At 42.7% G+C, this 22,888-nt stretch overlaps 1 protein-coding gene across 3 annotated transcripts; it reads left to right on the top strand.

Moving 5' to 3' along the window:
* Nucleotides 1-1,960: 1,960 nt before the first annotated feature.
* On the top strand, nucleotides 1,961-22,542 carry ccnk (cyclin K). 3 transcript variants are annotated; one of them, XM_080452615.1, is made up of 11 exons: nucleotides 1,961-2,095; nucleotides 13,087-13,322; nucleotides 13,616-13,697; nucleotides 13,864-13,995; nucleotides 14,920-15,025; nucleotides 15,110-15,167; nucleotides 16,540-16,709; nucleotides 18,172-18,392; nucleotides 18,594-18,624; nucleotides 19,076-19,147; nucleotides 20,876-22,542. In XM_080452615.1, exons 1-11 carry the CDS (start codon nucleotides 2,087-2,089, stop codon nucleotides 21,427-21,429), a joined length of 1,671 nt encoding a protein of 556 aa, XP_080308741.1. In that variant the 5' UTR covers nucleotides 1,961-2,086; the 3' UTR covers nucleotides 21,430-22,542. The 3 variants fall into 3 exon arrangements, with proteins under 3 accessions (XP_080308741.1, XP_080308740.1, XP_080308742.1); XM_080452614.1 differs by having other exon boundaries at nucleotides 14,917-15,025; XM_080452616.1 differs by lacking the exon at nucleotides 1,961-2,095 and adding an exon at nucleotides 10,972-11,085 and having other exon boundaries at nucleotides 14,917-15,025.
* Nucleotides 22,543-22,888: the final 346 nt, after the last annotated feature.

Below are 22,888 nucleotides of genomic sequence, written 5' to 3'. Positions count from 1 at the left end.
ATCCTGTTAGATTGCTTTCGTGAGTCATTAATGTCTAGGCTTGGGTTTTTTCAAATCAGCCTCACTGTACCATTATAATAGGCCGCTTTACGTTTTGGCCAATAACTCTTGAACTGTATCCCCCCCCCCCTTCTGGATTCCGCATCATGATGCAACTCCCCCTAGTTTAAAACAGGGGTCTTCAACGGGGGTCCCCTAGGGGGTTCTCAGAGTTACTACAGGGTGGCCGCCTAATCTTTAAGATTCCTTATCTTTTTTGACATTAAAGGTTTCATGACATCAAATTTCTATTTTTTGGGGGAGTTTTTAGGTTTTTGGACCCATTTTTTTTTTACATTCAGTGGATTTTCTGTGGTCTGGGGTTTTCTGAATAATTAGGCTCAGAAAAGTGCTGTGATTGGCCCGTGGACTTTGAAGTCACAGTCCATTAATGCCGCCCCCAGATCTACAAGCTCACTACGCCTCCGAGGCGTTTTGAGCTTGAGTGTGTTTTTTTGACAACTTCTCTAAACACTATTTTTAGTCCTGAATATCTGCCCCCGACTCTTGCACCAAAACTATGTGATGTGATATGTGAGGGTGCGGACTAGCCGACTCCTGGATTGCCGCCCTCCACTGCCTCCAAATGATGCAGGCACCAGAAATGTATTTGTTTAGGCATTTTAACGTTAATACATACCGTTTCTGAAAACTTTCTGTTACTTTCTTTTGCCTCAGTGCTAGGACCATGAAGCATTTGTTTCAAAGCGATACATCTGGGGTTTTGTTTTTTAGATGAATTCTTGGAATCGCAGTTCTAACAGACAACAGAGCTACTAGTGGCGCCAAAAAGACCACTCAAAATTGATGTTATATAGTATAACTTTAATAACAGTATTGGATATGAAACAGGAGTATGAAGTGAAAATACAGTATCTGTCAAGCATCAGTGGACCATATCAAACATCAATGTGAAGACTTTCAAAGAGTTTTTCATTCAGTCATATTGACTTGTTTGTTCTGTGTTTGGGTTGTTTAATCATCTTTTGAGGTGTCTGTAATTGAACACGGCTTGTCATGTTTCTACCTTGTGACTATACTTCAAAAGCTTTGACAGTGATTATTGTAGATACAGTAAGAAACATCCAATATCTTACCATTTATCTGTCATGGAGGGATGAGAAGATAGCCTATTTCTCTCTCTCTCTCTCTCTCTCTCTCTCTCTCTCTCTCTCTCTCTCTCTCTCTCTCTCTCTCTCTCTGTAGCTGTATGACTGCAGAAGATTTATTATTAAATGTTCAGGATCTTGCTATGTGGGATTGTACTAATCATATATATATATATATATATATATATATATATATATATAGAGCCTATACTTACAAGCCCAGGGGCAATGATGGAATGCAATGTGCCTTTTGAGCTTGTACATCTGCTATTTTGCCCAAATGTTGACAAATTCACTATCAAAAGCAGCAAATCAAACCCACAAAGTTCAAGCACTGAATCAAACCAGAACAGTTAATTTACAAGCTTGTTTTAAAAGCAATGACTGTTACAGTACGTAAAAAAACAACAGCAACATTATTATATATATATATATAATTTGTTTTAAGTGAATAGGTTCCCAGATGTATTGCTTGGTTGGTTAGCCTACTGTTATCAGACAATTACGACAGTCAAGGTCTACTGTGCGTCCTTTGTCTCCCTCTAGTGGATTTAAGCAATATCACAGCTTTTGCACAGCTTGTGCTCGTGATCATGACTCATGGATGTGGAGTAGGCTATGTATGTACATAATAATGATATCAATAAAATAATAGTAATAATAAATAAAACATTTATAATAAAAATATTTCAATTAGTGTGGTTTGACTGTATACAATTAAAATATGAGCAGGGGAAAAAAAAGAAGAAAGAAGTTATGCGTGACCACGTACTTGACAGACGTACTGTTACGTCACGGACGTGCCGTGACGTATTCAAACATGGCGGTGCCCTTGTTACAATGGGTCCTGCTACTTAATACTTGCTAGCAAACTCATTCCGAATGATTCTAAAATTACTCGCAACTGTGAATATTCGGTCGACTACGCAGGAGGCTACATGTTAAAGGTAGGAACATGTTTTTATATCGGACGGGGAGTTGTTGCCAGAGGCGGACAGAATGGTAAATAGTGGCTTTGGCGGGTTGAAAAGTTCCTAGCATTAGCCCTAAAGAAGAAGAAGAAGACCTCCCTGAATGAGGCGAGATTACTAGCTAGGATAATGACGCTAAGGATAGGACAGTGACGTCACGGTCAACCAGGAGTGTGCGTAGCATGGGGAGCGAGGCTACTCTTTCAACTATGTATTTACAACTGACGATTCTATTTTATTTGTATAGCAGTGTTCAGTCAGCAAATATAACGGAGCAAATATAAGACTTCCGGTGGACGATCTCTTCAGAATAAGAGTACCCTCTAGAGTAAAAAGAAACCATTGAAAACCATTGAAAAACGGTTCATTTGCACATTAAAACTATAAATTAAGCATTTAAACGAAGCTATATATCACATATTATGTTTCTGTGTAACAAAAACGGCTTTAAAACATTAATTATTTATCTAAATTGATAGATGCTGTTCAAAGGAGTGCATAGCCTATACAAATTGGACACTGGACAGGAGACGGTGCTTAGTGCCGGAACTTCTGAGGTACGCACGCGTTCGGGGAGACCCCCTCTACACAGCCACACTCTCCGCTAAGCGGCACTAAGGTGTAAAAAAAAGTGGCGGGCCGTCCAGTGAGGTCAAGGGTCAGAAAAGGGCCCTTTTCAGTGCATAGCCTATACAAATTGGACACTGGACAGGAGACGGTGCTTAGTGCCGGAACTTCTGAGGTACGCACGCGTTCGGGGAGACCCCCTCTACACAGCCACACTCTCCGCTAAGCGGCACTAAGGTGTAAAAAAAAGTGGCGGGCCGTCCAGTGAGGTCAAGGGTCAGAAAAGGGCCCTTTTCAGTGCATAGCCTATACAAATTGGACACTGGACAGGAGACGGTGCTTAGTGCCGGAACTTCTGAGGTACGCACGCGTTCGGGGAGACCCCCTCTACACAGCCACACTCTCCGCTAAGCGGCACTAAGGTGTAAAAAAAAGTGGCGGGCCGTCCAGTGAGGTCAAGGGTCAGAAAAGGGCCCTTTTCAGTGCATAGCCTATACAAATTGGACACTGGACAGGAGACGGTGCTTAGTGCCGGAACTTCTGAGGTACGCACGCGTTCGGGGAGACCCCCTCTACACAGCCACACTCTCCGCTAAGCGGCACTAAGGTGTAGAAAAAAGTGGCGGGCCGTCCAGTGAGGTCAAGGGTCAGAAAAGGGCCCTTTTCAGTGCATAGCCTATACAAATTGGACACTGGAAAGGAGACGGTGCTTAGTGCCGGAACTTCTGAGGTACGCACGCGTTCGGGGAGACCCCCTCTACACAGCCACACTCTCCGCTAAGCGGCACTAAGGTGTAAAAAAAAGTGGCGGGCCGTCCAGTGAGGTCAAGGGTCAGAAAAGGGCCCTTTTCAGTGCATAGCCTATACAAATTGGACACTGGACAGGAGACGGTGCTTAGTGCCGGAACTTCTGAGGTACGCACGCGTTCGGGGAGACCCCCTCTACACAGCCACACTCTCCGCTAAGCGGCACTAAGGTGTAAAAAAAAGTGGCGGGCCGTCCAGTGAGGTCAAGGGTCAGAAAAGGGCCCTTTTCAGTGCATAGCCTATACAAATTGGACACTGGACAGGAGACGGTGCTTAGTGCCGGAACTTCTGAGGTACGCACGCGTTCGGGGAGACCCCCTCTACACAGCCACACTCTCCGCTAAGCGGCACTAAGGTGTAAAAAAAAGTGGCGGGCCGTCCAGTGAGGTCAAGGGTCAGAAAAGGGCCCTTTTCAGTGCATAGCCTATACAAATTGGACACTGGACAGGAGACGGTGCTTAGTGCCGGAACTTCTGAGGTACGCACGCGTTCGGGGAGACCCCCTCTACACAGCCACACTCTCCGCTAAGCGGCACTAAGGTGTAAAAAAAAGTGGCGGGCCGTCCAGTGAGGTCAAGGGTCAGAAAAAGGCCCTTTTCAGTGCATAGCCTATACAAATTGGACACTGGACAGGAGACGGTGCTTAGTGCCGGAACTTCTGAGGTACGCACGCGTTCGGGGAGACCCCCTCTACACAGCCACACTCTCCGCTAAGCGGCACTAAGGTGTAAAAAAAAGTGGCGGGCCGTCCAGTGAGGTCAAGGGTCAGAAAAGGGCCCTTTTCAGTGCATAGCCTATACAAATTGGACACTGGACAGGAGACGGTGCTTAGTGCCGGAACTTCTGAGGTACGCACGCGTTCGGGGAGACCCCCTCTACACAGCCACACTCTCCGCTAAGCGGCACTAAGGTGTAAAAAAAAGTGGCGGGCCGTCCAGTGAGGTCAAGGGTCAGAAAAGGGCCCTTTTCAGTGCATAGCCTATACAAATTGGACACTGGACAGGAGACGGTGCTTAGTGCCGGAACTTCTGAGGTACGCACGCGTTCGGGGAGACCCCCTCTACACAGCCACACTCTCCGCTAAGCGGCACTAAGGTGTAAAAAAAAGTGGCGGGCCGTCCAGTGAGGTCAAGGGTCAGAAAAGGGCCCTTTTCAGTGCATAGCCTATACAAATTGGACACTGGACAGGAGACGGTGCTTAGTGCCGGAACTTCTGAGGTACGCACGCGTTCGGGGAGACCCCCTCTACACAGCCACACTCTCCGCTAAGCGGCACTAAGGTGTAAAAACAAGTGGCGGGCCGTCCAGTGAGGTCAGGGGTCAGAAAAGGGCCCTTTTCAGACAATAGTGTATACAAGTGGCCATACCCTAACCCAATAGTGTATACAAGTGGCCACACAACCCCACACCATAAAAGAATACAGACAGGCTTTGAAAGTTTAAAAAAAGACCTTTTAATTACTCTTTACTAATAAAACAGTGTACAATTTATCAAAAACAGAATATATATAAATACATTTTCCAATATTTGTTTTTAAACATTGCCAATTGTCTTAAGGTGGACTGAGAGGCTACTTTAGTAGTTTAGTAGTCACAGATTTGATCAATTTACTATATGTGTGTGTGTTAATAACAGCAAACATTATTCAAACACAATCATCATGCAAAACTGTAAAAATGTGGAAGTTCTAGGAAGTGCAAACCACACTCAAAAGTATAAAATGGTACTGCGTGCAACGTACCTAAGTGCAAAGATCACTCAAATGTATAATAAACGGGTACAACATGCAATGTACCAACGTGCAAACATCACTCAAATGTATAAAAAAGTATAACATGCAATATACTGAAGTGCAAACATCACTCAAAAGTGCAACACAGCAAACTTAAAGTGCAAACATTGTACACACACACACACACACACACACACACACACACACACAAATTGATCAATAGATAGATGTACGTATATAAAGCAGAACCAGCTCAGTCCAAACATTGCATAGTCCTGTGCTCTAATGTTTGTTTTTAGATGATCACAGTAAGCACAAAGACAAAAGAAAAAAAGAAGAAAACATTTGATTAAATCAAAACCTAAAGGAAAAAAAGGAAGACCAAAATGAAGACCAAAATGACGTTCCCTCCTGGTGTCTTGGGAACATGTCAGTTCTGGTCCCTCGCATCCTCCATTTGTGACGTTCTCCTACAACAGACACAACAGAGCCTTTTAGGTAGTTTGTCCAAGATACAGTAAATCACAGTACATGCTTTAACTTTGTACTCAGATAAATATCTTTTTGCCTGACAACTCATGCATAACACAATCTCGCTTTTCACGGTGGCTTTTGAAAGTGTTGAGGCTCACATCAAACAGAACAGCTTTGGAAAACAAACAAGTGAAAATACCACAGCTGCTGCCGTCAGTTTGTTCTATGAAATTGGGACAACTGTGATAACACTCATATCTAAATGTAATACCCATACCTCTACCATACAATGCAAAGTACTGTAATGCTAAGTACCTTTGCAGTGGAAAAAATGCCTTAACCAGGTCTTGCTCATGCACACGTAGTGAATCCATTATCACAACATCTAATACTATAACATCACCATTCACTGTCTTTTTGGTGAAATCTACCGCGATGGCTCCCCAATGGGACTTATTTGCGTTGACGGGCAATATCACCAACTCGTAGTTCCACCAATTGCGTGATGCTCGTGGTACATCTGGGAGGACACTGATGTCATCACACCAAAAACTCTGTAACTGTTGGCTTACAAAAGTGCTGGATTAACTGGATAACTGCATTTTTTTTTCTTTCAACACTCGAAAGCAAGAGCTTATGGTACTCATCGATCATCTTATCACTCAGCCACTCGTTATTCTCCACAGCTGCCGTTGGAATGGATCTCCCTTTTCTAGCCCTTGTCTGCTTGTGTTGTTTGCATCTGTCTGTGCATTTATGTTTTTGTTCGACCTGCTGAAAGTTGATTAGTTTCACACTATTAGTTTTCTCGTATGACACGACAAAGCAACTAGCTGTGGTCAGTATTTTTAGCATCAGCTCAAAGGTATAGCCTGCTGTGTCATTGGATGCTTTTGTCATGATATGCCATTGCTGGTCTTTACACGTGTACAATGACACATATGGTGACTTGTCAAAAAATGCACAAATGCTGGACACAGCATAATCATTTTGGTGGTACAGACAGGAGAGAGTGAACGTTTTGGGAATTTCTGCACCAGATCTTAGCAGGAGAAGTAAAGTCTGTGGGCTGTGAATTACTTGATAGGTTGATAAGCTTAAGTCCTGCTTACATGTTTCACATTGGTCAAGTTGAGCAGAACATATTTTGGCAACTGTGTCCAAGATGCCTTTTTGTGACACTTCAAGTGGCTGCACTATGAGTTCTGATATGTTCTTTCTAGATGGTACGGCCTGGTCACCACATTGAGTACAAATATAGCGACCAAGACTTTTAAGGCAAAGCAGGTCATTTCCAAGGAAAGGAGCCCCAAGTGTGTCATTCACAAAGCTGTTTAATATGTGGTACACGTCTGTCATAGAAAATTGCCGAGACACTAATGACACCACCTGAGTGTTGGCAAGTTTCTCAAGCGCTCTTTTAAACAATGCTGGGGACTGCGCTGCTGCTGCTGCTGCTGCAAGCCGTGTGTGACATTTTTGGAAAGCAGATGTCTGTTTTAGAAATGTTAGTATTGGTAATGGTATGGCTTCACACATATTGTGATTTGGTCTTTCATTGCAAAAAAACACATCCACACCATGGCCAATATCTTCCAAATTGTCCTCTATTGTGATAACAGCATTAAGTGATGCATCATTACATTTCACATAGAAATAAATGTACCCATGTGGTTTTGCCAATTGCAATGCATTTGCTGGTTGAAGGATGTTTATATTTGTATCATCTGCTCTAATTACAACATTGTCATAAAGCAAATGTGCCCAGAAGTGTCCGGCTTTGGCCACTGAGCCTACATGACAAATGATTGAGCCCAACTTATACTTAATTTTACTGCTGTCACGAATGGGAATTTCGATTATATCAGATGGGACTACAGGCGTGTGGAGCACCGTCCCACCATTATCAACACGGGACACAGAAAGAGTAATGACATCAGGAGCATCAATCCAACATATTTGTCTCTTCATTTCTGAACCACATGCTGTACATCTCTGTTGACCTTCACCTTCCATGATTGTGTGTTCGAAAAGAGAATTGAGGGACTCACATTTCTGTGTCAGCGGTAATGCAAAAACAGTAGGCGCGCATGAAATGCTTTCAACTTTCGATGCACATTTTTTACAGATGTCTGTATGTTTTGCCATAGCAGTTGTTTGGACACTACAATCATGCAACCAGATTAATAATTTGTGTATCAAATCTAGTGGGTCATTGTGCATTGACAAGGACAACGCTGGGATGCTCTTGACTAATTCTTGAGTGACACCATGGATTGTTTTAGCATCAAATGTGTGCCCTGGATTTTGAAAAAACGCTTGGATGAGAGCTGCTAAATTCCCTGGCATTGATGACATCGCAACCATATAAGTAGGTGTCAACTGTTTCAATTTATCTTGTACTACTTGCAGATGCAGTATCGATTGTAGGGTTGCATTTAGCCAACAATTACTCTCATTATTTGCAAACCTGCATATACTATTGCATATTTCCTCATTTGTGCCTCTGTTTTGTGCCTTTGTTTTGTCTGGCACACTTGCTGAGCTGTCATTTTGTAAGAAAATCTTTGAATTTGCTTGTGGCTTATTTTGATAAGAGCGTCTCAGCTGTGGCGGCAGAGTTCTCTTTTTGTTCCACTCTTCTACAGGTGGTGGGTGTGGACGCTGTGATGCCTGTGATATCCTGTAGCCTACTTTGGCAATGAAATCTATGGCTGACTGCTTGTATAGTGAGCGTATGCGCTGTATACATTCGTCAATTCTGTGTTTCTCATTTCGTAAAAGCAACACTTTTGTGTTTTTGAACATGGCCTCACTAATAGCTGTGCTTTTCTTACCATGGTTTATTTGTGCAGCATAGGCTCCAGAGAATCGCTGCAAATCACCTGAGAGTAGATCTGACCATATTGGAATAGTTGGGAGGAAGTTTGAGAACAGTTTGTTTAAAATAGTTTCTCCATGGTATTGATTTTCACCTGTGTCATTGCTGGTTTTAATTGTATTATTGGCTGTAGCCCTTAGTTGTTCAAAATAGTCTTTGAAGGGAGATGTACCTTCACAAACATCAGCAGTCAAGTCAAATATATCATCAACCGCAGTGTCATATGAATTGTCTTGTCGATCATGCTCTTTATCAATAATTCCTGCAATTCCTGGCAGCTTCTGTGTTTCATCCTCAATGCGGCCAAGACTAGCTGCCACCTCGCTGGAGTTCCTTTTGCTACCAAGTACAATACAAGCAGCAGATACTATATTACCTGCTTGTTTCAGTGTTTTGGCATTAACTAAAGCGCTGAAGATGAACATAGCCAACTTAAACCTACAATCTCTAGTATTGTACTGTTGTTTGCAAATGTGACTTGCCTGTTTCATCAGATGACTCTTACATGCTCTTATGGTACAAAAATTCAAATCTTTGCTATCTGCCTTTCCATTCACTATTCTCCAGCAGCGTAACAAGTACATTTTCATGCTATCTCCATTGAAGATATGCATACTGGCTTTCAAAAGCACTATGGACCTATCACTATTAATCTGCATGGGTGTTGTGTTGGCACCAAATATCTCCTTCTCTTTGCACCTCAATTCCGTGAGGAGCTCCTCTACAGCAGTCTGGGTGTGTTGTTCACTGATCATAAATGCTACAGGAGTTGAAGCGGACGAAGTGGATGAACTTACTACAATCTCATAATACAAAATCCTTTTCTTTGTTAGTTTACTCTTAATGATTCCCCCAGTGGCATCCCATGATGCAGCGCTGTCCTTAATCACATCGTGCCACAGTCTCACTCCTGCTTCACTAAAACATATAACCTTAAGGGGACTAACTTTAATAAGTTGAATGAATCCTTTTACAACTACACTTTCTGTGTCTTCATCTTCCCAGTCAGCTTTCAGTAGGCGCAGAGCTGTAATCTCATCATCATTCATCCAGCTTAGTTTGCGATGTTCATGTTTGACCTTTAGTCCTGAATTCTAAATGTAATTAAGTAAAAGTACTGGTATCAAAATGTAATTAAATATACAAATATTTGCTTGTAGATCGGCTATTTTCAAATTGCCAAAGTTTAAATAGGGCTGAAGTGGTCTTGTATAAATATAAAAATCTTTTGCTTGTAGATCGGCTATTTTCAAATTTCCAAAGTTTAAATAGGGCTGAAGTGGTCTTGTAATTATAATCAAAAATATACAAAGTAACAAGTAACTAGTATAATATCTGCCTCTGAAATGTAGTGGAGTAGTACTTAGTTACTTTCCACCACTGTATACGTGTATTTTTCAAAATGCATAGTACAGTAATTGATTACATGTACTTAGTTACTTTCCACCACTGTATAAATGTCTTTTTCGAAATGCATGTATGTCTTTCATAAAACATTAAATGCGATGCTCTTACTTTGAAGGCAACCGGAAACCTTATATTTGCTAGCTCAGAAACCGGATGTGTTATATTTGCTACCGGAACGGAGCTTATTTGTATTTTGTTTACCTGTCTGATCCGGTCTAGAGCCCGCCCTACTGTATCCGGTCATTTGTACAGAGAGCTACTACATCACGCACTGTTTCCGTGTCCGCTCTGTCTAGACCTAGACCTGTCAGCAAACTTACTACTAGGTCTAGGATGGTATGTCTAAAGCAGTGGTTCTCAAACTTTTTCATGTCAGGGACCCCCAAATTGACACACCTTAGCCCGCGGACCCCCATTTGAAAAGATATGCCAAGGAAGGACCAGGACCCCCTTAAGAAAATATTTTTACGGCTCTAGCTGTAATTCTCAACCACTTTAATTTCTATCTCTGGGACCCCAATTTGGTTCCATTTGTACACTCTTGGGAGTTACAGACCCATAAGGGTCCATTTGGTTCCTAACTACCGGTATCTATCATTTAGCTGGGGACCCCACTTTGAGAACTACTGGTCTAAAGCATAGACTGCAAAATATAGACCTAAAGAGCATCATGCCTAATTTATGCTTCGTATGACGACGGTAGATGGCAGATCTACAAGCTCACTGACGTGTTTCCGATTAATTCAATACACAGGACCCCAATGGAAACAAGCCATAGTGCTTTCTTGGGTTTATCCTTTTAGCATCCTTTTGTACAGAACTGTGCTTTTTTTTGCAAACTGTTAAAGTATTCAATCAATCAATCAATCAATGTGAGCTCTACGGTTGTTGGCTCTGCAGCTGGGTCATATTGTCGGTACGACGAAGTATAAACGGATGTGACATCACGGACACATCCTTTGTGTGTGTGTGTGTGTGTGTTGTGAGAACTATGGTGGCGTGTAGCTACGAGCAATCCATCAGGCGGCAACTTTGTCTTGTTGTTCCTAGTGATGATGATGTGACAGTGAGCCTGCTGCTGCGACGCTGCGTTTTAGGTATAAGTACTGATCATTCACATTCATGAACGTTCCAAAACAATCGAATGATCTCATGTCGTTGTGTTGTTGTTGATAGTATTGATGGATTAGCGCTCACACCAAGCTAACTTGTGCTACAGGTAGTCTAACGTTCAGGATGTCACTTTATTGAAGCAATTGTAAAGGTCTCGTTAGGTAACCGCATAAGTGTAGTATGCATCAGCCTTTAGTCTAATTGAGCTAGATAACAGGCGATGTGTGTTATTTTGCATGTGTACATACACAGTACTGGCCTTTAACACTTAAATGAAGTGAAAGACGGTACTTTACTTTCTGCTGGTAAATAGTTTGAACACCTGTTTGGCTTGGCCAGTTGGACACAGGCTGTTCCCTGTATTCTGATGGGTACTAAACTGGGTTATTGTTATTCCATCAGATCTGTACCTTTGTATCTGTATCTTGGTTTAATCGTTACTGTGGTGCTGCCATATGGCAACTGAATTTCCCTCTGGTGTCCGGATTAGTAAAGGTCTGTCTGTCTGCAGTATAGAGGACACACATCATCCGCTTCGTGGATTGGAAACAACAACGGTCAAAAACGACCTGACCATGTGATAAAAAGTTGCTATATATAACTTCTGTCTTTTCGGTGCTAGATATGTTACTAATATCTGATCCTGTGTGCATGAACAAGGCTACATACACTCTGTGTAGTCTGTTGAGACCACTGAGCTGCACTAGTGTGTCTGTCAACATTATAACAATAAAACTTAGTTTGTTGAAAGAATGACGTTCCCTGGAGCCATCACACCCATACCGGTCTGGGAAGAACCACAGAGTTCAGGGGAAGATGAGGAAGGAATCAGGATATGACCTTTGCATTTATGCCATTTTGTATTGGGCTCACACACCTTATGTTTTGCTTTTGAAATAATGTGTTTGCGAGAAAATATAACGGCTGCCCCATCTAATAACCTGTTAATACTAACACATGTACTGTCAGTCTATTAGACACTTAAGGTCAGTTTATGCTTTGCGTGACAAGTGTCGTCTGATGCATTGGCATGGCGAAAGTGACGTCAAAACAACATGTGTCAGGTTGGACCTTCGCAGATGGTGTTGCATACATCTGGAAAGATAAGTGGTCGCAGACATCTTCATAACATGTGAATTGCTTACTCTAATTGGTTGCGAGGACGAAGTAAGCTCCATTTACCACAAGATTACATTCACTTTGTCTGGGTAGCTCAGTCGGTAGACCACTCGCCTTTTCAACCTCACGGTCATGAGTTCGATCCCCGGCAGCGCCAACTCCGTGTATGAGTAGCACGGCTTGGGTGCGGCAAGACGTGCGGTAAGTACTGGGAGCTGATGGTAGGTGTTGCGCTCCACCTCAGCAATCCATCTCCCAGGGCTCGAGCACTTTTGAGAAACGAGGATAGACTCCTGCGCTCTGGCTGATACCGACAATAAGCTTCTCCGTCCTACTTACTTACTTTCTTACATTCACTTCCTCCTTGTTTACATTTTGTGCCGACACTGTCGGCGAGTCCCAGGCAGTATGAACGCTCAAAACTCAGAAAGTCGTGCGACCTGCCGATCAGCACTTGTTGCTCAAAGCATAAACTGGCCACAGCCAAAATTCATTGTAAAAAAAAAAGTGCTTAGGAGCCGAGATACAGCCTTTTTCAGTAAGAAGTTAAACAAAGAGTGAATGGAGCAGAATATTTTCAAATCATGATATCTTGGGTTATGTTGTTAAAACGGACGTCTTAGATGTCCAGTGGCACTGAATGAGTTAATACTCCTCTGAGGTGTTAAGAGGTGCTCTCCAATGCTTTGCAAACAATTTCAACCTGTCATCCCTATTCTGGGCATGTCATTATAGTCGAAATATAGTTGCGTTAAAAATAACTTGTGAGATTGTAGATTGGCTATGTTCACTATTCATTGCACAACAAAGTATTTAGGGCTTAGTTGTCATCTAAATGTGTTTTTGTATTTTTTTCCATCTGTTAGTCTAGTGCAGCCGGCCCGTCCGTCGTTGCCTCTCCACAACCAATGAAGGACTACAAGGAGAACTCGTCTTTATCTGGACAGACGTTTCTAGAGCACATCAAGCCATGCTGGTACTGGGACAAGAAGGACCTGGCCCACACCCCGTCCCAGTCCGAGGGCTTGGACCCGGGCACAGAGGCTCGTTACCGGAGAGAGGGGGCCCGTTTCATTTTTGACGTGGGGACCCGACTTGGCCTGTAAGTTATCCATAACCACTTTCAACCCGCCGTCCCTATTTTGGGCTTGTCATTATTGTAAAAAAGAAAAAGAGTAGTAGATCTAAAAGATCACAATGCGTTGCAATGGGACACACTGTGAGCTTGTAGAAATGCTATTTCCACAATTTCTGAAATAGGGTTTTGGTGGTTAATTCAGACGTTTACCAAATACAAGCAGCTAGAATTGCTAGTTAATGTAGTTGAGAATCAGAAGAAATCAGAGGTGCTGACTTATAATGCTGTTTTTGTAAAAATCCTGACTTTGTCTCCAGACACTATGATACACTGGCCACTGGAATCATCTACTTTCATCGCTTCTACATGTTCCATTCCTTCAAGCAATTCCCCAGATATGTGAGTTATCTATGACTGTTGCTTTATTTAGTTTTATTAATTGCCGTTAAGTAAGTAGTCTTTTTTTAGTTAAGCAGTGTAGCTCCACTTTACAAAGTGATTTTTCATGTATGTATGTACTGTATTTGACATGTATGATGAACCATATGACTTGTACCACCAACAGGTGACAGGTGCGTGCTGCCTCTTCCTGGCAGGGAAAGTGGAGGAGACCCCAAAGAAATGTAAAGACATCATCAAAACGGCTCGGAGCTTACTGAACGACGTACAGTTCGCTCAGTTTGGAGACGACCCAAAGGTCTAGTCTCTCTTTTATCAGTCTCTTTCTACAAACCTGAGATACTTTTTTAGAGAAGGAGATTTCAGATGTTAACCACTTAAACCCTATATACTTTGTTGCTTCGTTCATTAGGTTAGGTGTTGAAGAAGAGGGGTAAACATGTCGCACAGTCCAGCTCCATATGCATTTCTCTTTAATAGCCAACATTTCTGCAATCCGGTCGAGACTTGTCTGATCTTGAAGAAGGCTGGACAATACAAGTCATATTTATACTGTACTTTTGCAGAGAACATTTTATATGGAACAGAGTATAAGATACTTTACAATTAACACATTTAATTCTATATAATGAACCCACTTGCTGCTTTTTATGGACTCAAATTGTTCCATAAGGAATATAGAAGAGCAAGAGTATAGCCTTGTGTTAGCTAGAACATAATGGCCAGCCCACTTACCAACTGCATGACTTTGCAGTAATGTCCAGAGTCGACGCAAAATATTAATATTAGATGAGTATGAATAATTACTGTTTGCAATAAGGAACAAAATAAGAATTGCAAAAACTCCTATGGTGCAGCTATTAATAAGTAAGCCACAAATAGACCTTTGGGTGTTTGCTGCCTGGAAGCATGGTTATAGTTGTGAAATTTTCACACCTAGTTTTAGTTTTTAGTTTATCTTAATTAACCATTTCAACGTGTTATCCCTATTTTCATTACACACGAGAATTGTCAAAAATATGGAAAACAGCAGAGCTACAAGCTCTCAGCGCATGCGAAGCGCTGTGAGCTTGTAGATGGTCTATTTTCTGGCTATTCGACCTTACGCAAAGTAGATTTGCTATTTTCACTATACATAGTGCACAATATTAGGTGTATGAGTTGCCTATACATCGTACACTAAAAGTAGGTGTATAAGTTGTCTGTGTTCCCGTGTCAGCAGGAAGAAGTGATGGTGTTGGAAAGGATCCTGCTGCAGACCATCAAGTTTGACCTGCAGGTGGAGCACCCGTACATGTTCTTGCTGCGCTATGTCAAGCAGCTCAAAGGTACAGGCCTCAAAGCCATGGCTCTGTGGAGTTTATTATTGAGAGTTGGTACAATTTATTAATCTTTGCCATTTACTGTTCAAGGTGACAAGAATAAAGTACAGAAAGTACTACAGATGGCATGGACCTTTGTCAATGACAGGTGAGCCACAGGCGTGGGACCTTTTTTGTGTCTTTCATTCACTCTCTCTCAGACACGCGTGTACACAAAAACACATATCTCTCTCTCTTTACATGTCTTTCTCTCACTCATACTATTTAATCAGGCTCACACTCTTAATTACACCATTCTACCATGCCAGTAGACTCAGTTGTGTAGCTGTCAAACCTATTTCAAATTAAACTCACTTAATCATTTACAATAAATTCAAGAGCTTGCTTTGAATGGAGGTGTTGTAACACAGTGCATTATTTAATGTTCATTCTAACTACACTATTGCTGTGTCGAAACATGTCCTTTTTCCAATTATGATGTCTCATGCATGCATATTGTGATTACCATGTGTTATTTAAGTGTTTGCTTGTTTATGTATCCATGAGTCATAAAACTTGCGTGAGTGATACATTTTGGAACATAACGGACAGTGTGGATTTAGATGCATGTACTAAAATTAAAATAAAACTAAAATAGCCAAGCAGCCTAAAGCCTTGCATCTGCTCACATTGTGAGCTTGTAGATTGGTTATTTCTAGGCCACCACTGTCGTACGCCAGAAGTATCGGTCTTAACGGCGTGCATGGAGGAATGGCATGGTTCATTGCCTTTTTTAATTTGGGGTGTCTTCACAGCATCTAGTGGACAAATAGGCAAGACATGTATGCATACATGTATACATACAGCCTCAGTACAATAGTTTTGCATGGCTTCACAGCTCAACTAATAGGAATGTGAATGTACTGTCTCTAACGCTACTGCTAAGCACTTTGATTAATGGTATGAAAGATGCTATGCGACAATACTATGTTGCTCAATATTTAGTTTACTAATATTGTAAAACAATCGTTATCAAAGCACTCTATACACTACTGTAGAAAACATGTTGTCAGACTACTATATCTATATGTATACTGTCATCCAAATATGTCCAAGGCTTGATCCAAACAAAAAGTTTTTGGGGTCTTTTTTTTTTACCCCCTTTTTCTCCCCAATTTAGTTGTTATGCCAATTGATTCCTCCCCACACACAACAGTGAGTTGTCACTCACTGCTGTTGTAGCCTACTGACTCACCTGCCAGTGAGGAGCCCCCACCGGGAGGACGTAGAGCCTTCATCCTACTCCTCCCGCCCCTCACTCCCTGCTGACAGGTGCCGCCCCAGCCCGTAGGATTACTTTATCTATTTATGATTTTCCCCTCTGCGAACACGGGCCAATTGTGTTTCGTGTAGTAGACTCTCAACAAAACCGCATGCACCACTTTACCACTGCGCCTCCCGAGCGCCTCGATAATGGAGTAAATAAACCAAATGTTAAATTGATCGTAGCCATGTTGTCTTTGCCCCTTCCTCTTCGGCAGCCTGTGCACCATGCTGTCCCTGCAGTGGGAGCCAGAGATCATAGCCGTGGCCGTCATGTACCTGGCCGGACGCCTCTGCAAGTTTGACATCCAGGAGTGGACGGCCAAGCAGTCGTCCCGTCGCTGGTGGGAACAGTTTGTCCAAGATGTCCCAGTGGAGCTCCTGGAAGGTATTCTTTAGACATTTCACACTTTCAGGCTGTAAACAAATAACACTGCTGTTCTGAACGGTCCAACCTTTTTGAACTTCCTGTTTGTAAGCATTGCCCTGGGAAAACGTAAACCAATGGTTCTCAAACTTTTTAATTTCAATCACTCATAGGTTGGTATGTATGATTAGGTCACGGACTAACATAACTCTGAGCGTTACAGATCTGTAAAGGTCCAGTCAGTTCCTAACTATCAACAATTTAACTGGATCCCCCTCTAGGACCCCTGGGGGTCTCCAGACCCCACTTTGAGAACCACTGACAAACTCATCAATGAAACAACCATTGGTTGGATAACAAGCTAACCTTACAGGGAAAAAATTGATTTATAAGACATTCCTGCTAACATCCTCGGACCCTGAGGAATCTTTGGGGGGTCCCAGGGGGTGCCCAGCAAAATGAGGAACAGATTTAATCTGTTTTATATTTTGGCTATTAGAAAATAGCTCACAACACTTTGCATTGTGACACGTTGTGAGCTTGAAGATCTGCTTCTTTTGAAAAGAGAAGAGGAGAGAAGATGTCCTTGACATAAACAGGGGTCAATGGCCAAATACATGTAGATTTGGGGATCCTTCACATGAAAATGTTTGAGAGCCGCACTGTGGTAAACGGCTTACATGATGATAGGGTTTTCACAAGTCTCTTTGCAGCAATAGAGAAATGGAGAAACTGCCTACAAAATATTGTCTTCTTTTAAATTTGTTTTTTAGGTATTTTCTTTTTTATTGGAAAGTACAGCAGAGAGAGATGGTAGCGTAGAGAAAGTGAATCCCACGAGACATAGCTCATGAGTTGGATGTTCCGATTAAGTCTTTACTATATGGTACTGTTCATGATGCTTTCATTCATACAACGCGGTCGCATGGCCAAAAATAGCACATCTTGTAGATCTGCTATCTTCAAGCTTGTAGCTATTTTCAGCATGTGACGGTGATGCACGTGGAAGTATAGATCAGGCTTAATGATCCCTTTTGAAGTGTATTTTCTATGAGGGTGACTGAAACAAAAAAAACGCTGTTCTTCTGCTATGGCACTGACATGATCTTCAACATTTTAACACCTGCTGTACCATGTGTTTGCCTGCATCTGATTTGAGAAGACACTGGTCGTTTTCCTAAGCAGCGGTTTCACCGTGATGTCACTGAACATTGCCGCTCCATTATGTTTTGTTTATAGCTCTTTTAACAAGCAGACGTGTTGCAGTCAGATGTGTATTTCAAGGCCCCTTTTAGAATAAATGAAAGAGCAGGAAAAGTCATTAAAATGGAAAGAACGGAACGTAAAAGGAACGACGAATAAAAGTCAAAATGTCATACCAATTTGTCCAATGTGGGTCCTGATGAAAAATAACACATTTTCCGCTTTGATTTGTAGACACAGCCAGTCTGATTAAGGTGACTTTTCTTGTGTGTGTGTCCAGATATCTGCCATCAGATTCTGGATCTGTACTCCCAGGGCAATAAACCCATCCCACAGCAGATCCAGGAGAAGGAGAGGGCCTCTTCCACACCCCAGCCCCCAGCTCTTCCTCCTCCTCCGGCCCCACTAAGCCTGCCCCAGGCCTCCAACCCACCTCCCCCTCCACCAAAGAAGACCTCACCCCTGGGCAGCAGCCCCGCACGCTCGCTCAAACGGCCACATGTGAGTATGCACACATCGCAGCAGTTTACATTGCACATGTACAAGCTTGACTTTATTAACTATTATTAATTCTAGACCAATTATTATAATTGAAAGGCTGATTTTAATGTTTTCCCCCTCCAATTAACCCATACTACTGCTCAATATGTTTAAAAGTTACTCTTAATTGATTGACTTAATTGATTTGTCTTCTCGTTTCAGGGGTCCCCGAAAGATGAACCAAAGCCTCCAGGTAAGTTGTATTTAACTGCAGGCAGCTTATGCTGCATTCTGTTGCTTCAAAGTTTGATGTCTCAGTTTAGTTTGATTTCTGAAGTTTGCACACTGTTATCAAAATGCTGCCAAGAACGATTAATTTAGCAACTTAACAATGCCAATTTTGGAAAAGGCAGCATGAGTGTTCCTGGAAGCAGTGACCGAAACCAATTTCAAGAGTTTGCCGGGATTTGTTTTATTTGGTCCATCTCCTTTCCAGTAAATTCTGACACTATAAACATGCACAATCCAAGTCTACCGCTCTGTTCTACAAATGTATACTCCGTCGCGGGAGGGAGTCGCTGGCCAAAAATAACAGATTTACGAGCTGATCCGTTCTTTTTGGCGAGCTACACCGTCGTCCCACAGAATATACATTTGGCTTAAAGCTTTCTCATCTCACTGATTGGTCTCTTTTGACTTGACAGAACAAGTTGGCTCGAAGATCCCTCGCCTGGAGAGTCCAATGCCCCCATTGCCTACATCCCAGCCTCCCCCTGGTGAGTTTCTTTAGTTGTCTGCTTTGAACAGCATCTCCCCCTCACTCGTTTTAAGAGAAACAGAGCTGGATGGAAGGCTGAAAAACGCGTCCGCTTAGATATAAACAAGTAGATGCAATTAACCACTTAAGGCATACCATCATATGACAAAAAATCCTGCAAGCTCACAACACATGATCGACGCATTGTGAGCTTGGGGGGATCTGCTATTTCTGCTGCGTGACACCCGCTACGATGTTGTGGAAATTAAGCATATAGGCCCAGACTCATTTTGAGAATCTTTGCCTGTGACAACATGCCCAAAGTAGGGACGGCAGTGTTAATGTGGTTAATGGCATCCTCTTGATAACCTGCAGTCTTAGTGTGTGTGTGTGTATGGGCCCCCTCGCCAGGAACTGCAGATTAGGGAGATTAGGGGTTTTCAGCCCTCTCAGACTCTGCTTACACAACCAGCAAGAAGTCTGGACGTTGGACTGTCTGACACATGCACACTCCTTCTCTAATGACCAGTGTTGGACCGAGAACTCCACCCCAGTACTTGAGTCAAAGTATAGATACTGTTGGTCGAATATTATATATAACTACAAGTGAAAGTTGCTCAGTCAAATTTGTACTTGATAAAGTACTGGGGTACTCATTTTCTTTAAATTACTTGGATATTCAAAAGTGAATTCTTTTAAAAATACTTAACCATTCTGAAGTACAAAATACAAATTACTAAATACATTTTCTTTTTAATATCAATGCATTGCTGTATAAAAAAAAAAAAAAAAGAACAATAATATTGAAAATATCAGATCTACAAGCTGCTATTTTGCACTATAATTGTACTGCCTAGAAATGCAGTGTAAGTAAAGTAAGTCCATTTTATTTGTATAGCACATTTCACAGAGGACTCACAAAGTGCTTTACATAAACAGAAATAAATACAGCCAAAAACAATCAAATGAAAAAGAAACAGAAAGTGGAGTCCATGGTACATTATTTGTCATAAGTACGGTATCCAGAAATACAAATACTCAAGTAAAGTACAGATACTTAAACAATGTCATAGAAGTATACCACTGCTAATGACTCCCAGACAATCTCATTAGTGTCATCACTTGAGCCTGATAATGAGACCTCCTGCGTGGCCACTAGCAGGCACTCTCACTCCAGTGTCACGCACGCTGTGTGCATGAATAGAGGCGTTATTATTGTCAGTTGTTCGTTGTCTTTATTCTCATGGCGTTTGATCTGTTTTCTACCGACATCTGTGAACGCTGCTTCTTCTTCCTTGGGGACTGTTGTTTAATGATGGCGACTAGTTGATTTGTTTTGCTGAACTTATTTGATTAATAAGTCACTTATCTGGTGTCTGTGGGAGATGATGACATTAAATATGTCTCCTCCTGAGTGTCTTAACACAGTGGTTCCCAAACCTTTTCAGCTTGAGAGACACAGAAGAGAAATTTGGTGTCTCACATAAGCCCTATTTCAAAAACATTGAAAATAGCCGTTCTACAAGCTCACAGCGCGATGCTATGCGTTGCGTTGTGAGCCTGTAGATCTGCTATTTTCACTATTTCTTAAAAGGTTTTTAAATGTATGGATATAAAACAATTAAGGGGATATTTACTCACCACCCAAAAATAAATCCCGACCCATTGTCTGGGGAACACTTGTCTAACACATGCTCTCTCTCTCTCTCTCTCTCTCTGTCTGTCTCCTCTTCGTCTCGCCCATCAGATCGCAAAGCTCCCCAGCCGGCTCCACCCGCAGAGGCCGAACTGGGCGTCGAGTCGGCCCCGCCTCCCCCACACGCCCCTCCACCTCACCAGCCCCCTCCCCTCCCCCACCGCCCTCCTCCGCCCCCGCCCTCCAACTACGTCCTGCCCACCATGTCGACCACCAGCTCCTACATGTCCGGGGAGGGCTTCCAGAGCCTCCAGTCCCTGATGAAGACGGAGGGCCCGTCGTACGCCCCCATGCCACCCAGCTACGCGCCCCCGATGCCGCCCTACCACCCCCACGCTTACCCGCCGCCCGCCGCACCGCCCCCGGGCCCTCCGCCCCCTCAATACTCTTACCCTCCGCCCAGCATGGCCCCCGGCCAACCGCCGCCAGGCTACAACCTGAACCACAACTACCCTCCTCCCGGTCACGGGCCCCCTCCAGGTATGGGTCTTCCCGCCGGATATGATGGATATCCCCCTCCACCCCCCGTGCCCCCAGGACAGTCGCAGGTGCCCCTGCCTCCTCCCCCCGGCATGCAAATGAACCGCAGTGGCTGGATGAGATGAAAATGAAGGTCGAAGAACGAGACGGAAAGGAAGTGAAGCGAAGCTCGAGAGCAGCCTCCAAACCGAGGCTGGTGCAGAAACACAACTGAGGCTCTTAATGCTCCCCGCGGACCCAAAACAACTCGGATGACATGAACTGGTGTTGTCCTGGTACAAACATGGGAGAGATTGCTCATCTCTAGAATTGCTTGAAGTCTTAACTAGTAGGAAAACTGAAGGTGTGGACAGTATTGTTAGGAGAACCAGAAACGTGGCGGTACATGTGTGCAGTGACACATTTTCAGTATATAGCGGCTAGTTCACGGTACAACGCCTACATGATACTCCCACTTCTGGTATACAGTAACAACACTGTCTACTGACCGCTTTTTCTTTCTGGTAAACCTGAAATCCATGCACTAAAATGCACCGAACATTTTGTCACCGTACTTTTCATTTCGGCCAAGTGGACATCTGTCAAGTCACTCATTAATAAAGTATACCCCCATTAGGAGGGGCTACATTTGTTTTTCTTTTAGTTTATTTTTTTCTTTTAGTTTTACATTACATGCTCACCCTCCATTTTCAATGGAGAGTATAAAGCCCTAGCTATTTCAAGTTCTACTTGTGTTGTTTTGACCATGTCCTTGCAGCAGTTCACCTGGAATCCTGGCCATCTGACGGTCTCTCGTCCACAGAGACTTTGCTGTTTGTTCCTCATTCCCACAGCCTCGTTGTCTATATCAGGCTGTGATGAATTCCCAAGATGGTGGAACATATATATATATATATATTAAAAGAAGAACTTGCTGTAAATGGTCTTATTCATAGTTGTGTTACTTTAATTCTGTGAAAAGGGTTTACAGTCATGTTAACACGTTTTTGAGTGAATCTGCACTGCAGATAGTATTATGTTCCCCAAACCAGAAAACTGTAGTCAACCACCCATCGTCTATAACACTGGACAAGTCCAAGGTATATTTGTACATATCTGGTATGAGGATCTTTATGGAGAGTTTATATACGTATGTGCCTTACCAAGGCTTTTCTTTAAACAGATGATTATAACCCTGCACACAACTTTGTTTTTGTGTTTTAAGTGGCCCTTGGGAAAATAAAGACCTGCTTTTCCTACTTTGAATCGAGTCATCTGTGTGTGTGCGAAAGATTGGACGTATTTAGATTTGTCAGGTTTAGGTGCCTTAGTTTTAGTTTTCTTTCAATTAGTCACCCCATGGATCACGTTCATGCAATTTCATATAAAAAGATTAGTGTGCTTGAGTAGCTCAGTTGGAAGAGCTCTTGACTTCAGACCACAAGGTCATGGGATTGAATCCTAGCACAGGATACTCAGCGTCTGAGCATTCTGGCTCCCATGGGTCTACTCACTTTTTTCTCCTTTAAATGGCCATTGCCATTGACAATGCATTGGGCGCTTAAAGTTAAATATTTCAAAAACTACAAATTATTTCAAAGTAAA

The sequence above is a fragment of the Gymnoscopelus braueri genome (assembly GCF_963280865.1).
Source record: "Gymnoscopelus braueri genome assembly, chromosome: 16".
In the NCBI taxonomy this organism is placed as follows: Eukaryota; Metazoa; Chordata; class Actinopteri; order Myctophiformes; family Myctophidae; genus Gymnoscopelus; species Gymnoscopelus braueri.
The sequence above is the reverse complement of the archived record's forward strand: the minus strand, read 5'-3'. Positions and strand labels throughout refer to the sequence as shown.

Coding starts and splice junctions, on each gene's coding strand:
- ccnk (XM_080452614.1), top strand. Junction 13,996..14,916: donor AGTTTGGAGACGACCCAAAG/GTCTAGTCTCTC, acceptor TTCCCGTGTCAG/CAGGAAGAAGTGATGGTGTT. Junction 15,168..16,539: donor TGGACCTTTGTCAATGACAG/GTGAGCCACAGG, acceptor CCTCTTCGGCAG/CCTGTGCACCATGCTGTCCC.